Source organism: Siphateles boraxobius, unplaced genomic scaffold (genome assembly GCF_051911475.1).
Source record: "Siphateles boraxobius isolate OS27281-9 unplaced genomic scaffold, OSU_SipBor_1 26, whole genome shotgun sequence".
Classification (NCBI taxonomy): domain Eukaryota; kingdom Metazoa; phylum Chordata; class Actinopteri; order Cypriniformes; family Leuciscidae; genus Siphateles; species Siphateles boraxobius.
Window position 1 is genome coordinate 19,467,387 of NW_027508876.1, and position 17,601 is coordinate 19,484,987.

The 17,601-nt window shown below is 37.5% G+C and overlaps 1 protein-coding gene across 6 annotated transcripts in view; it reads right to left on the reverse strand.

Moving 5' to 3' along the window:
- ctnnd2a (catenin (cadherin-associated protein), delta 2a) overlaps positions 1–17,601 on the reverse strand; it is a 329,118-nt gene that overhangs the window by 39,779 nt on the left and 271,738 nt on the right. For all 6 annotated transcript variants that reach the window (XM_077244713.1, XM_077244712.1, XM_077244717.1 and 3 more), the window contains 2 exons: positions 8,191–8,308; positions 4,294–4,479 (listed from right to left, as the gene is read on the reverse strand). In XM_077244713.1, the coding sequence (XP_077100828.1) occupies positions 4,294–4,479; positions 8,191–8,308 (304 nt within the window). The remainder of the gene's footprint in view (positions 1–4,293; positions 4,480–8,190; positions 8,309–17,601) is intronic.

Consider the following 17,601-nt stretch of genomic DNA (forward strand, 5'->3'; position numbering starts at 1 on the left):
ACTTTCAGGCAGAGCAACTTGTGAAATTCCTCCGCATCTCAAACTAGCTCTGGCACTCAGCCTCACTCTCCCTTCATTATTAATGAGTCTGTTTTCATCTCCCCTCTGTTGTTCAATCAACTGCTGGAGGGTGGAGAAGCCCCCGTGAGGCTGCTGCTTTCCATACGCTGAACGAAACAGAAGTGGAGGGGAGAGTTTGATTAATCTGTGGTTTCACTGCATGTAGGCAAACATTTCACTCTCATTTAGCCTTACACCGTGTCTACACCGGACAATAGAAGCCATTATAATCAGTGTGCGAGATGTGATGCATCCAGTCCCCCGAAAGTAAACTGAGACTCCATTCTTTTTCTGGAGTACAGTACTCCACACACCCTTGCGCTACTTCTGACAACAGGACAAATGGATTTGTAAAGGTCACGCCTGGTGTAGAGATGGTGTTACACAATTGCTGCTAAAACTATTTTTGGTAACACTTTATTTCGATAGTCCACTTTAGACATTCAACTAACTATAAATAACTTTGCAACTACATGTCAATTAACTGTCATTAGAGTATTAGTAGATCGTTAGCTTAATATCTGCTTTATTTTGTTGGTCCCCCAACATATATTCTACTGACTATATAAGTAACTTAGCAACTACAAGTCAACTTGTTCTCCTAACCCGAACCCTAACACCTAACCCTAACCTAACAGTCTACTGACAGTCTACTACAGCCTACTAATACTCTAATGATAGTTAGTTGACATGTAGTTGAAAAGTTACTTATAGATAGTAGAATGTCTAAAGTGACTATCGAAATAAAGTGTAAGACCTATTTTTTTTATTAATAAAATAGGTTTCCTTGCTAAGGAAAGCATCAGGATCAATGACATGCAGCTCATTTTTATCCAGATACAATAATTTTATGATGAAAATGTTTTACATTTCTGAATAAAAATATAGGTGATGCAATCTGTGGTGTAACTCTATTTAGAAATTGTGAAAAAGACAAAGGCTGAAATCCTTGGAAGAAAAACATATCATTATATATTTAAAAACACATGCAACAAAGTAGTTCCATTCTAAAATATCATCAATATTTGGAGAACTTTTGTCTGCCAAAGTGAGAGTGCGTAGTTAAAATTCAAGCAGCCATATTGTTGTCAACTGACAGGAAAAAAAATACAGAATATGACCCCTGTAGACCAAGGTCAATACGTTTTTTAATGCATATTTAAAAACATATATATAATCTAATAATTTATAAGATACTAAATAAATATAGAAAAGAGATGTTATTTCAGGTAAAATTTAATAACCCTAAGAAAATGATGATAAAAAAAATGATATTTGTAAACAACTACTCTTCATTAAGGTGTCCTTACAGTGTAATTATACATTTAAGTACAGAGTAATATTAATTAACTATATGCACTTACTATAGTGTTAGGGTAAGTGTTTGATTTAAGGTTATTTGCCCGAAATTATGCATATTGTACAGTTATGACTATAGTAACTACAACATGCACCATGTGTAACGAACACTAAAATAAAGTGTTATATAATATTTTATTATTAGATGGCTACACATTTGACCACTTTTCATGGAATATGTACATATCTGACCATTTTTCATGGAAAATACAAAAATGTATGAAACCAACAAAGATTACATTTCTAAGAACTTCTCCAATACATCATCTCACACATCCATATTTGTCCTTGACCCATTACTATTGCACATTTTAAGCCTGGTGTGCACCACTAATATTTTATTCAGTAAATGTACAAATCTAGCTTATTTTTGTGTCTTTTTGGAGTGAGTCAAATCTGCTCAAATGCTTGTCTTTAAGCACAAAATGAGAGTGAAGATAAATCTAAAAATGACAATGTGATCCTAATGCTTCTTCTGAACTATCAGAGCGTAAAACCGCATCTCAAATTGTCAAAAACATTCTCTTACCCTTTCCTTGTCAGCAATCTTTGAGAGTAATGAGCACTCCATGCACCATTTCTTAGAGTAAATTCAAAGAAGGGTATCAGTGCTCGGTGGGTTGAAATTGCTCTAGTTTACATACTCTCTCCTCTCAGTCAATTAGCTCCGCTAAACACTGCCCTGCCCCGACAGAGCCGCGGTGGCACGCTCTGGTTTCCTGGGCTACCTCACTGCCATTTAGTGATAAATGATTTAACAGAGTACATTAGCCTTCTGTTGCCCGGAGGCCCAGGTGTCCTCTTTCAAAACGTCTCGGCTGAGGAAAAGTTCCAGCACATGATCCTAGAGGGCACCTTAGGTAATGGGGAGAAATGGCCCTCTTTTTACAGGACAACAGTTATAGACTATCCTTGCATCTCCTTCCTTTTCTGTAATCTGATTGGAGGAGACACATCTGACTGAATCCTAAAACAGATCTGACTTTTGTACGGGATTTTAGGCGATGAATGAGGGGAAAATATTTGACTGCAAAAGTAAATGCAAAATATCCCCAAACTATGTTTAATAAAACAGTCTATGCGCTCATAATCTCAACAGAGCAATAGTTTTGATGTATTATTCGAATCTGACTGCATTAAAATTTTCCCTGCTTCTTGTTAGGGATGTAGAGACTGGAGAGTGTTGTGATGGACATCTCTTTCTTGCAGCAAACGCAGGTCTTATTTCAGCTAGTATCAAAGTTATAGAGGATTATATTCAGCTATCAGTGGCTACAGTATATCACTGGCTATTAGTTTTATGGCTTCCCTGGATCGGGACATCTCCAGAGGGAGTTGTGTTACACAACTCCTCTCCCACCTCCACGTCTGCACGGAGGATCCCGGCTGGCATTTTCTTCCGTGAGATTAATGAAGTTTCCTCTGCTATGGAGGAGCTGCCTGTAAAAAGGTTGGTTTTTTTCCCTCCTCCCTTTAGTCTGACGCCCACAAACACCGTGATTTATCAGACGTAGAGCGCATCCCTGGGGAAACTCACTGTCTGACGGTGTGTTTCTGTGTAGGCGGTGAGCGTTACGTTTGGAAAGGGAGTAATTGATAAAAGGATGGCGTGTAAATCTGTAATTTCGGGAACTCACTGAAACATAAATTGGGATTATTCTGAGGCGAGGAGGGGTGTGTGTCGAAAAGGTTAATTGTGTTATTCATATTTTGATATGATATGTCTAGTTTATGCTCGGTTCTCTTTCAAAAGCAGAAAAGTATTTTACTGTGAAATAAAGCTTCTATCTCTAGTCTGTTATGTTCCCCGTGTCTTGTAAGGACTTTTGTTGTATTTCCTGTTTCTAGTGCCATGTTTGTAGTTCATTGTAGTTTTCCCTGTTGATTAGTTTGATTTTTCCCAGGTGTGTCTTGTTAGCTTGTGTATATATAGCCCTTGTGTTTCCCTTGAACTTGTCAGTCAATGTTTGCTGTGGATGTCTGTAGATGGCATATGTTTCTGTTCCCCATGTTCCCTGGTTTCCAGTTCTTGTGTTTGTTGTTTTGTTGTACGTTTTAATAAAACCCCTGCACTTAGATCTGCGTCACCGCCTGCCATCTATTCAGCTCCCATGTGTTACAAAGTCAACATAAAACAACATTCACCATATATTTTACTTTCATAATGTGACAGTTGTGGCAGAACTTGACTTTTTGTGTTAATGTATAATTCAATATAATATAATAAACCTTTCATGTAGTGTGTAATATAGCTGTAGTTGTAGCTGAGGCATGGAAGAGTTTGGGCCGTGTTGCTGACATGTCGAGAAGACGCTGTTTTTTGCACTGCGAAAGCAAATCCACTTGGCATGCACTTCCAAAGGATGAGAACTCTGGCTCGAACTGATGCAGTAAAAATTATGCCGTCGCCATCACTGTGTGTACAAATGCTGAGCAAGCCTCCGGATATGGTAATGGGTGTTTCTTTTCCGAAACGCGCTGAAAGCGGTTGACCAATCACAACAAACTGAAGAGAGTAGGCTCTCAGAAAGGAAGGGTTTAGAGAGACTGAAACCTTTATCAAACAGTTTGAGACACTGTGAGAAATGAGGTGATGCTGCAATGTATATAGAGAAAATGTAAGTGTTTTTTTTTTACCTCTACTGCATGTCAACCTATTGTAGTAGACCATCAAAACAAAATTATGAACCTTAAAAATAGCATAATAGGGGCACTTTAAAGAAAATAAGGCACAATTGGATTTCATGTTGATTTTAAAGATCCTCTTTCATGTTACTTTGAACCTTGATTCATAAGCAAAATGTGTTAGTTGTCAGCAGGAAAGGGTCACATCACAGCTACAAATGCCTGTAAATGCAGCACTTAACGGCCCACCTGATCCTGAAACTTCTTCTTCTTTTTCTTCTTTCCCCAGCAGCCTGAGGTCTCTCCTTCCTTCCCGCTGGCGTCGCTGCACAGGAGGCCGTCCAGCTCGTCCGTCCCCATCTGCTGTCCCTGAGACGTCTCAGCTGCAAGCCGATACGAGAGGTTCCTCAAAATGCATACACAGTTTTCTATGGTCTGACGGAGAAAGAGAGAGACAGATATTGGGCAGTTATTAGTCTAGCTTCACTGAGCTCTTGATAGAGCCCATCTGGCCAGAGGGGCCAAACGTCATCTATTCAACTCATGCTGGACAGAAGAAAGGAGGACACACTCATTTGTTCACTCTCACACACAACACTCTACATGCACTCCTTGTTCTGCTGTTTAGCTGAATAACGAATAACAAGAGTTCAGAAACAAAAGCCGCCATTATAGCAGGTGTCTCAGTTTTTTACTTTCTGAATTTTGGTTGGGCCTTTAATGTCACTATTAGGTGATTTGACTTTGAGATCCCAGTATTTGAGAAAACACTGACATTCCTAGGGCTTGTCCCACAACTGTGTTTAAAACCTAGCTTCTATTTCAAGACCTTCTTCTATTCCACCCTTATATTTTCCTCTGTCTATGTCTCTCTTTCACTTCGTCTTCCTTCCTTATTTCCTCTGTTTCATCTTTCTTAGAGTGTTGGCTGGGAGCGTAGGCCGCATTGGCACTAAGTATATGAAAGTACTTAATTATACGTCTGACACGGTCTCCCATTTAAATGTGATTAAAGGATATACCCGCAGATGGGGAAAAATGACCAGCCAAATCCATCGGCTCACACTCCATTTAACAGGGTATTACAAGAAGACACAGCAGAACAGGCACAATGCTTGACAGCAGAAAATAGAAAATAAATGCTTGCAAAATGATGATGAAAAACGAGTGTTTTCACAATCTCCATGTTTTTCCTTTTTCCCCCATTATGAAATGAGGAGGACCATTCCCTGCACAAACAAAAATAATGACTGTAATCAGAGAAATGCTCTGAGAATTATGCACTGGCATTTCAGATGTACGGAAACATATTGACTCACAAAAGCGCTTCTTTGTGCCAGACAGGGCTAACTTTGCTTTCTCCATGGTGTTTGAGGAAAACGAAACAAGTTCTGCTGAGATTTCCCTGGAAATGTACGACAGAATGAATATTGCACATGGCGCAGAGCCGGTCCGAGCCTTTTGGGGGCCCTAAGCAGAATTTGATTTGGGGGCCCCCTCCCACTATGTGAAGTCACCTGTGCTTGACGATTATTGACACAAATGTCACGCAATAATGATACATTATAAATAAATGAATACTTAATAAAAAATAGATGCCTACTTAAATAAAAAAGTTTGAACTTTTACTCTTTGAAACCTCTTAAAACAAACTGTCTCAAAACATATAACATAAATTATTTGCTAAATTAATGACAAAACTGAGAAATCAGAAACATAATAAGAGCAAGGGTTCAACAATGACAATTATTGTTGAAAACTGTAAAAATATTATTATTTCTCAACTGTCTCAATACAGTGTAACTGTCCTCAAAATCTTTTTTATTACTATTATTGTAACAGACTTTGTTGGATTGTACATGACAGAATCCAACAAAGTCTGTTACTATAATACCGGTAATGATGTACTGGCGCTCGTTGTAAGTGTGTATGCAATCTATTTTTCCCCTCGGGGCTTGCCGTAGATAGGAATGGGTCGTGCGCACTTAGTACTGGAGTGTCGCGGGTTTTTGGAGTTAGTGATCTGATGGGTGGTATAATAAAGTGGAGAAGAGTTCAAACTGCTATGTTTATTATGTATTCAAACTGCTACCCTTACACCTAGAAGGTTAAGTTCCCCTGCGGCTATTTTCTCCAACTTAAACCGATACCGTGACTATGCACAGTTGCGCACGAATTGTCTAACGTTATGCACTCGCGAGGTGTCTAGATTATGCACATGACTTAAACGCTGGCAGACACAGCAGCAGTTTTTGGCAGGTATATTGATCATGAAATCAGAATTTTCTTGTCTTGAATTATTCATTCATTCATATTCATTTATGTCACTTGTTTAAGTCATCTAAAAAAAAAAAAAATTAAACTCGATTAGGCCCCCCCATGGTGGCCCGGGGGCCCCAAGCAGCCGCTTAGTTCGCTTATGCCTCGGGCCGGCCCTGACATGGCGACATTTGGGGCAACACCATCTCTCTTACTGGCAGCAATTTAGAAAGTCCTCATTTTAAATGCAAAAGTCAACAGGAGAGAGCTTGACCAAACACAAGGTTAACAGCACATTAAGACCATGGGCGGCATGCTTTCAGCAATTACGCTTCTGCTGGGCCAACACCTGGTGAAAATAGCTCCAAATCACCGCACGTAAAGACATCGGAGGGATTACGGTGATTGACCTTTTTTAAAGCCAATGTGTTGAGTGAAATGGTTGATGTTGCTTAAAGCCCAATGATGGATGAAAAAGAGTGCTTAGTGCTCTAAAAAGAGCTAAACGGCCATAAGGAAGAAGAAAAGGAGAAACCATAGGTTGGAGGTGCATTTACAGGAACTGTTCCAGATTTAGTATTTTAAATTTTATACAAAATTCAAAAGTCACAAATTGACTTTTGGGGGACAAATTGCACAGTGGCCAAGCCCATTATACATGCTTTCCATGCTTAGCACAAAACAGATCAGATTACTTAAGGGTGATGTAAATTTCATCATCAGCATAGTATGTGCGCAACCAGATTTGTCTAATCGCACATACGGTCAGCTCGCATACACGTCTCAAATTCTGACTGTTGGTTCAAAATTGAAAAAGAAAGGGATGAGATTGAACTAACTACTGGAGATGGCGACATCAACAGTCGTCTGCATCGACTCACTTGTGTGAGGGGGATAAAAGATACCGCAACTCTAGTTAAACAAGTACAAAGACATTTTTAACACTCATAACTTCTGGAGAGAAAGAGCGCAGACACAACAAGGATGAAGCTTTCTTTTCTGCGCATGTGTCAAGCAGCAAACGGAGTATTCTTTGTAAGTGTGTGCGTTCAGCTGTATGTTAAGCATTCGCGTGAATACTAGCATAATTTAAATTACTTTAATTGCGTAAAACTGTCAGTGTACGCAAAAAAAATTATAATGCTGCAACGTGATATCAAAACGGTTTTCACAGGATGATTTTTGAGTTTAAGCTTATGAATGATGCCTAATTTAATGATTACTAAAATATGTGACAAGGAAAATAAAAAAGCGTGCCAAATGCTGCTACCGGACAGTGACAGTTAACAGGCTGTAGCCCATTACCTAGCTTTCAAAATATCTTCTCTTGTGTTTTGCTGATGAAAGACAGTCATATAGATTTGGAATGACATGATAGTGAGACAAATTATTTTACATTTTCAGCAGAACTATTTCTTTAACCCTTTGAGCAATTTTCAAAATCCTCCACATATAGGCTATAAAAGCGGAAGAGTTCTTACAAGTGCTGTGCATTTGGAAACTGTGAAGAGCGACGGTTGAGAGCGCGCCACAGGGGGATTTAGACAGCGAGAATTGTGGGAAAGTCTGAAAATGACCAGAGGGAAAGAACTGTGTCACGCTCCAACATCCATACCCTCTGCTCTTCAATTCTCATTAGGACGGATGCATCCCCCCCGCTCTGCTATTAGCACGCTGGGCCTGACGAAGGGCTGCCAGTTAAATCATGATTAAAGAATGCCATTTAGAAGAGCGAGCATTCGCAACCTTCAGAGAGCAGCCAACCACAGAGCTGTTTATTTTTGTTACAGAGCGTTCCACGCACCGGTACACACACACAAAAACTTTTACAACAGGTTGCCTTTATAGCACAAGGAGAGATGGACAGATCCCGAGAGGAAAGTGTACCTTGCTATCAATCTCACTGCTTCCGAGAGAAGTCTGGATGACGAAAAGCAGCGTGTCAGTCAAACCCTCACACTCTCTCATCCGCCTCCGAGCCTCCTCTCCTGCTGAACTCACATTCCTGAGAGAGAGAGAGAGAGAGAGAGAGAGAGAGAGAGAAGGAAACACAGGTCAGTGATGAGTGCATTAAATCAGGGAGATTCAATCACACGGGTGCAGATTCCCTCCGGGGATAGAACCCACTTTATATCGTACCACTGTGACAAACAAAATGCAAATGTCTCACATTTCACGAGTCATTCAAACAAATCGCTCCAAACCTCCCACCTCTGACATGTATTAATATATGAATATATTAGTCTTCAGGGGGAGAAACACTGACACAGCTAGGTATTTGACTGTTACCTGTGAGAGAGAAAGAAAGAATATTGGCATCCTTTCAATTGGGTAATCCAATAAGGCTTCTTATTATTTTGTTTATTAAAAAAAATCAATCAGGTGTACACTGTTGAATATGGACGGATGTAATAGGCTTATTGTACAAACACAAACAAAGTGTCCTAACCAGATACAACAGCTACAAGTGAAAGTGAAAATGCTGTGCAATTTGACAAATCTCATCCGATAGGCTGATCAGAACATATTTGATGTTTAAAAGATGATTGACAGCATTCATTTGACAATTCTGGAAGGTAGTAGCCAATCATCTTTGAACAAACTATTTAGTCACATGACTTGAGGTAGTCACATGACTTTTTTATGCTATGCATTTGGAAAATGTGTTAACACTATTGCTTCTATGCATATTTTCGTATAAATAATAAGCCACCAAATGTTTTATGTACAATTTGGACATTTTTGCTACCATTCAGTACTTTAGCTGAAAAAAGTATCATAGTTTACAAGAAAATATTAAGCAGCAAAAATTGGACACAATTTGAAGAAGTAGAAAAACAGAAAAGTGTACTTTTTCACTGTACACAATCACCACTACTGTAATGGGTGGAGCCTTAATTTAAGATGTTGAATGTGATCAGCATGATGAGAGGAATCAGGTGTACTAAGTTTCATTTTTCTAGATTAAAGGGTTCAGAAGTTTTAACCGTTTTAAATGTTTTAAATTGAAGTTTTAATTTCAAATGTGAATTTTTTGAACTGGTGGTTGCGCTATAGAGTTGGTCCTAGAGACACCAAAGTTGGTCAGATTAATGTTCATTACCATCACTACAAGTGTGCCAATTTTCATCATTTTCCTACTTACGGTTTATAGAGCTCCCATAGACTATAAAAAAACATCTTGATTACGTATGTAACCCTCGTTCTCTGAAGGAGGGAACGAAGACGTACGTTGAATGTGACCGACTGAAAGGGAACTAACAATCCCTAAAAATCGTACCGACCCCAAAATTTTTACTTAGACAAGACTTATACCAGACTGTATCTGCCAACTGTGACCTTTTCAATATGGTAGACATGCTGATGTATAATCGTTTTTAGCAACCCAATTACTCAGCATGACATAACAAAAATAGAGGCCAAACAGCAAACAAAATGTATTGTCATGGTCAAAGCTGTTTAGGAAAAAACATTTAATATTTATTGCTTGTCATGTGCCTGGTTAGGCCTTGGTGTAATGCATTCAATGTCTCTATGGAAATGAGACAACAGCAGACATTAAAACTCCATCCACATGTCTATTAAACTCTCCATTACAGCAAATCATAGTTTCATTAAAGGCTCTACTCCTCATCATATCATTGTCCTGAAAATGGTTTGATATCAGTTAAAAACTCCCTTGTGTGCCTGACCAAAACAATATGACACACGTGTCTCTACGCCACACCATTTTGACCGCTTTTGGGAATATAGCCCACTCGTTATGAAAAATTTCACTCACATCATCTATAATGGGAAACAAGATACATTACAACTCATAGGATTTACATTTCTATATTCACCAGAACCGAATCAATTCCCATGTATCATTTATTAGAATTGCCTGGCCTCCACCTCTATTATACATGAATGTAACCAAAAAGCCATTGGAAATACATAATTTAGCCTGCATATGGAGCATTTGAATTACAAACTTATCTATTTAGTTCCTTTATGGCCCTGCTTTATTGCGTCATAAAATATTCAACAGGCCTGACAGCACCAAGCTTTTGAATTTAAGACCTATAGGTTTTACATCCAATTTGTTGAGCAAGTTTTCATCATGAAGTCATATGAGGAGGCACGGCTTACAGAAACACTCATGTCACAACAGACATGTTTCATTTGAATGATGAAATTACTATTTCATTACAACAGACACCCTGAGGACTGAATCACGTGCTAAATCATTGGATGTTTATGAGGTTAGTCATTGAAACCTGAATATGGTAGTACATCAGAAAATCTTTAATATGAATTATAGCCTAGGTAGACAAAGTCATAACTCTTCAAGTAACGTTGTGACTTTCTGTATTAGTCAAGGTCCATCTCTCTTTGATTGGGTGGCTTGGGGGATGTGAGATTATTGATATCCATTCTTTTTTTTTTTTGCTTGTGTATTTCATTCTGGGCAATTAATGACAGTTATTAATGTGCCTGCGACTGAAAAAAAAAACACACTAATTAGTCATGTCGCCCTTTTCTTTTGATCCACCGGATTTGAGAGATGGAGGGAAAAGCATGTGATTGCTGGAGTGGGTCAAATCATGATAAGCGCAGAAGAAATGACGCAGCCATAATGACATCCAGCAACGAGGGCATGAGGACACTATCACTCCTACTGACGAAACACATTTAAACCAGAGACCAAACATATCATTTGAAAAAAAAATGGAGTCTATGCTGAACATGTTAACCCTAGGACTGTGACCTGAATATTGCATAAATAGCAATAGTATGGAACCCCACGATTTTAGATTTGAAAGCAAGCTGCCTAAGAGTGACAGACATGGAGATTATTGGCATTGGGCGATAACATGGCTGCTTGCCTCACTCACAGAGATGTTAAATCAACTAACACCCCTGTAAATGAATACAGGACAGTTTATGTTCTCAATTTAGGTTAATTCTGCGTAAATAGTGTTTTGGGTAAATATATATTCTCTTTCAGCTTCAGCGATTATCGTATTTGTTTACATTAGATTATAATATAATTAATAAAAATAGATAATGAAATAATACCTCCACTAAACTTCCCTATAAAATGGAGAGAAAACACCATATGTAAAAATTATAAATAGATCTGAATATGTATGTGCATTTTATATATAAACACAAAAATGCACACAATTTTTGCACACAATACGTTTACACATATCGATCTATCAAATATACATATACACAAATTAATTTATACAATAATTCAATTTGTTACACACACACACACACACATACACACACACACACACACACACACACACACACACACACACACACACACACACACACACACACACACACACACACACACACACACACACACACACACACACACACACACACACACACACACACACACACAAAATAGAAATTCGTACATCTTTATATTATGAATTTAATTATATTAATATTACTATATAAATATACAATATTTCTTTAAAAAAATGCCACTGGTTTAATCATTTAATTAATGTAAATATTCCTAAACATTTATATGCGATTTAAAATTGCACTACTTAACTTGCTGTTTTTAAAAAAAAAAGTTGTATTAAAACAACTGGAGTTCCTCTCAGGTAAATAAGAGGTAAAATGCTTCACTCGTGGACATCAAGCTCAGTTCTTGGCATGAAACGATGCTGTTCTCACTTATGGAAAGCTCATTTCAGCCCTTTGTGTGGGAAATTAAACCAAGCACCACAAGGGCCATATGGGAAAACAGTTAATCAAAGGTTATGGTAATGCACATCAGGCTGAGAAGAGCTCTGGGCTCCCAACGCTTGCCTCCCCTTTATGCAATAAAACAGTTATGCGGGAGACATAAATGATGAGACATTACTATTCATAACCAAGAGACTACCCAAACCAGATGTCAGAATACACAACTGCTGTGCTTTTAGTCAGATTATTTTAAATGAATCTCTTCCACAGAGCAGTGAAACAAGCTTCCTAATTTTTTTAAAATAAAGTTTATATATACTAATTTTAAAATGAAAGCCGGACCCTCTGCTAATGTCACGGGGAATATCCCGATTGATCATTTTGATGGCTTACACTCATTTATAAATGCAGGAAAATAACCACACAATTGCATGCGCAAGGTACATGCCTCTGTGACAGAAACAAATTGGCACAAACTTCACGAATTATTGAATTATTGATGATGACACCACATAACTGTGGACAGAGCAAAAAGTTATCATCCACTGCACAGGACAGTAGAGAGCAGCAGTTGGAAAAGTTTCTCTGTTTGCTGTTTGGTTCATTGGCAAAAACTCTCTACAGGGAATGAAGACAATTTTCACAACGTTAGTGCATTAACTATTAATTAATATTAATAATTACAACTTGTGATTTTAAAAATGCAATAGTAATACATGAAATTAGCATTAGTTGTTGAAATTCACATTAATAAATGCTGTAGAAGAATTACATATATATATATATATATATATATATATATATATATATATATATATATATATATATATAATTTTTAAACATTATTTTCTCTTTGATGCTGGTGTAAAAAACGCACACACGCACGCACGCACGCACATGGCATCTTGTCTATTGGTCACACCTTCATTTTGCAATTTCTATAGTATTGCATCCTTCTCATGACCATTTAATAATTATTCACTTTTTAGTGCAAGTCTCTGAATCTCTTTTTTGGCCAATTTTACCTGTAAAATAAAACCTGCTTAAAAATTATGCACATATGACTATAAGGCGTTTTTCATTTCCAGCAATCATTAACGATTATATATCACTTATAAATTATTATATACAAAATTAATAGTAGTTATTAACATTAATGTGGTTTGGATTTGGTAAAATGTGCTTAGAAAAAAAATATGATCAAGATATCAACTTGACTAATAATAATGCATGGCTATCTGTGCATTAAACGATTTTAATGCACTTCGCGACGGGTGGTTCTTTGCCTCCATGACATGCCTAGGAATATCCCTAACATTTATACATATATATGTATACAATCAAAAATAATAATACAAATCCAACCATTAGCTTTGGCTCCAAGTCATTCTGGGTTATTAAACAGTCAAATGAGTCCCATTAACAGCACACAGGGAACATTAATGGGAAGAGAGGAGACCTCAGGGTTTGAGTTCCTCCATAAACACAGATCATGAGCATCTACTCCCTCTTCTGCCAACAACAGCAACAATTAAAGTGTTTCATTTCCCGTTGGCCTTCTTCTCCCATTTCCTCTTGGCTCACAGCAGTTTTTGCAAATGTATCAAACTCTTTCCAGCCTGTAGGAAAGGGTGTCCGGAGGAACACGTGGAGCCCTGTAATTGAGACCGAGCCATGAGAGATGATTCACTTCTGATGGTGAGTGATGGATGTGACTGAGGGTGCGTCTGCTCGCAGCTTGGCAGGAACGTAGATGATGCATCATGCGGGCCGAGAAGAGAGAAAGAGAAATTGTTTCATTACTTTTCAAGGTGTGTCATGCTGGACTGATATTAGAGGGGGAAGAGGGAGGGCAGCAATTAGAGGATGGTGGCGGCTTGATTTATCAGAACATCACTTTGATGGAGTATTCCAAAATGATGAAATTATTTAATAAATCCCCCTCGGCTGATGCTGACAGGGCAAAAGTGCAAAGTGGCTGATATTGTCCATAAAGCATTTTGGTGTGAATATTTAGCAGCTATACGCCTACAGATAAGCACAAAAGGAGCACTGCACCGCCGGTTGGGTAGGGAGAAAAAAGGTAATAGAGAGATAAGAGAGCATTACACTACTCTTGATACATAATATAATGATGCTGCAAAGACTCTCTACACATCACTGTGCTAGTTTCATGTCTCTTGTATCACTCCATATTTACATTCTTCTAAAATAATAAAAGAATAATTCATGAATAAAATTAATAAATACATAATAACAAATAAAGCTAATAATTAATACATATTTGTACATTAAATATGTATTTGAGTTATAATAATAATAAACCAACAAAATAAAACCTTTTTTTCCCAAATACATAATGACCATTTATTTGAATCATTAAAAGCTTTGCACCACTGCACAGTCACTTTCTTCTCACATTATAGAATAAATAAAATGAATAAATAATAAAATAAAGCTACTAATTATTAAATAAACGGCATTAAATGTCAAAATAAAAATAACAATATTTTTAACACAAATACATAATTTGCATTTATTTTATTATTTATTAGTTTTGCATCACTACACAGTCATTATCACATATCAAAATAATAAAATTAAGCTAATAAATCATAATTAAATGGACATTAAATTTAAAAAAAAACTTTTACACTCAAATATATAATATTCACGAATGTATTTAATTAGATTTACGTCTTAATTTGTGTATAAATTATTAGCTTAGCCTGATAAATTTCAGAAGCTAGGAGACAGTTGAAAGCAAAGACTTTATAAACTGTAAAATACTGTAATAATAATAGGTAGATCTAACAATGTATAGGCACATCGTACAAACAACCTTGTTGTCAACAATCCTTCAGTGCTTTTACTACCGAAAAGCTGCATTAATTAAGTGCACCAGCGCCAACCCACTGCTAAGAAATACAGTTAAACTAGCACTATGTGTAGCAATGCTGCTGCACAACACTGCTGAGAGAGCCACACACACACACACACACACGCACACAATAAAAAAAAAATCACATTGCTAGCTCTAAACTTATGCTTTTAAAATTAGTAACGGAGGCTTGGATGTGTGTTCTGAGCTAGTAATGTCTTTGTATGTCTGTATTTGGCTGTAAAGTATTTCTACACACAAGACTGCTTTGGGAAAAATGGAATGATTGTCTCCATATGGCTGAATTATAGGAAAAACTTTGTACACAGTGTCCATTGTAACACAAGAAAGCACCATCGGTGTTTAACAGTTATCTGAAGAATACCAACATTGGTCAACATAAATACAAAGCACTGCAATTAACGTCAAGACTGAAGTATGCAAGGTCACATGATTTCACTGTGAATCGTCAATCGAGTTCTTGGTCATTTTCCACAATTAATGAGCCCCTTAGATTTTATTGCTTATTCATTCACTTTCATTTCTGTCACTCGCACACTCCATCTAATTAATTAGCACACTTTGTTAGCAAATTACTTATTGAACACAATTAGTGGTGTTTTCAATCAAGCACACCTTAAAAATTCCTTACAAGGAGAAACGTCTGTTCCTTTGTGCTTTAATAGCCTTGGTTAAATGAACTATTCAACAGCTGCAATGTCCTCTAGTACAAATAAACCCCAAAACACTCAGGAGACCACTGGGAATACAGGGGAAATGTCTTCTTCAGGCTTGCTCAGTAGGGCTATTACTTCACAATTTCTAAACCTTATCTGAAAGAAGCAGATTTTGACAGATTGTCCCTTTAGATGTACTGTGAGGTTTCATGACAGTATAGCCAAAATGAAGATGTGCCAGGTCTCTAGCCGGCTGACACGGGGGGTTGGGGCGGTTACCACGGTTACAGAAGCCAAATGGCAAGGTGAGCCAGAAGTACCTGAGCATCTGGAGCACCAACAGCATCATTTCCCTTTCCTGCAGTCCAACATGGACCTCCACAGCTGCTCAAACACTGAACACAATTACCTGCTGTGAGGAGAGAGCGGCTTCAATGTCTTACAAGGCATACCAAAAGTGTTCATCTCTCGGCAACGTCTGCTAACAAAGGGTCTTTGATTTTGTCAACAAAGATGAGAAGGAAAAATTCGCAGCACGAGCACGATGATAATGAAATGGCTTTAAAACAAACTGAAAATATGACAAGAAAATAACACTGCACAATGTTAATAATGCACTAACAATGGTTATGATTAAGAAAAATAGTTTCAAATAATCATTGTGAATAATTAGTTTGAGGATAGTTTGTTATATGAATAGTTTCTTAATAAATAGTTAGTTACACTTTTGATCAATTTAATGTGTCCTTGCTGAATGATAGAATTCAATTCAAAATGGGTTGTTCTGAAGCTCAGTGAATTCTGAGAATCTGTGCTACCTTTGCAATAAGTCAGTTTGTGAAATTTCATCCCTGCTAGAGATTCCACAGTCAACTATAAGTGGTATTATTGGAAAGTGGAAGAGTTTAGGAAGAACAGCAACTCAGCCACGAAGCGGAAGACCATGTGAAGTCACCCGAGTGCTGAGGCGCGTGGTAAAAGTCACCGAAACACTGCTGATTCCATACCTGAACCAGATTGTTGATGGACCCCGTTAACTTCCATAGTAGGAAAAAAAATACTATGGAAGTCAATGGGGTCCATTCAACTGCTTGGTTACAGAGATTCTTCAAAATATCTTCTTTTGTGTTCAGCAGAAGAAAGAAATTCATACAGGTTTGGAACAGCTTGAGGTTGAGTAAATGACAGAATTTTCATTTTGATGAAAAATTTTACATTAGCAAGTCTAAACTTAAGTTCTCATTTTACTCTTTGATCTCACTATAGGAAAAGTGCAATTTGCCTCAAAAACAATTGAAGGGTTCGAGGGGAAGCTTTAACACAGGTCCGATTAAGATCCTGCAGACAGCTGGTGAGTTGTTGTATCTAAACTGAGTGCGGAGCTGTTTAACTGTGTAAATGGTAACTGTGTAAATTCATCCATTCACTGAAGTCTGACAAAGAAAGCGAAAAGGAAAATCCAATGCTGTGATGCCTTTTTGGGATGTCATAAGGGATTGTGCTTTGTGGCAGAGAAAATCTCTTTCTATTAGATAGATTTTTTTTCCCACGGAGACCCGCAGGTTTCAGAAATTTGATTTCTGCTTGTAGAAGTGATTTACAGCAGCAGAGTGTCAAACTCCCATCGGGACAAGGCTCAATTCCAAAAACACTGCTTCACTGATTTTCAATGGCTTGCTCAAGTGTTCCCGCCTCCGAGGGAGAGAAAAAATCCCACTTTGACGAACTTCATCAATCCGAATTGAAGTATTTAATGTCAGAAATTGACAACATGACTCTCCAAAGTGATACCCAGAAGAGATGGCAAGAATGTAATGTAAATGCTTCAGTCAAATTATCATGAAATATTTTCAGAGCATGATGCATATTTCAGTTTTAATGTCTATTTTGCTTGCGTTAAATAAAACTTCTTACTGCTAAAGTTGTAAATTGTACAGGGCAGTGTTTATGATATATTCAAAATGGTAATTCATCTTTCTGAATGAGTCATTAAAGGATCTGGCTCATGAGTCAATCGTTTCGGGAATAACTCTTGTTTTTGCT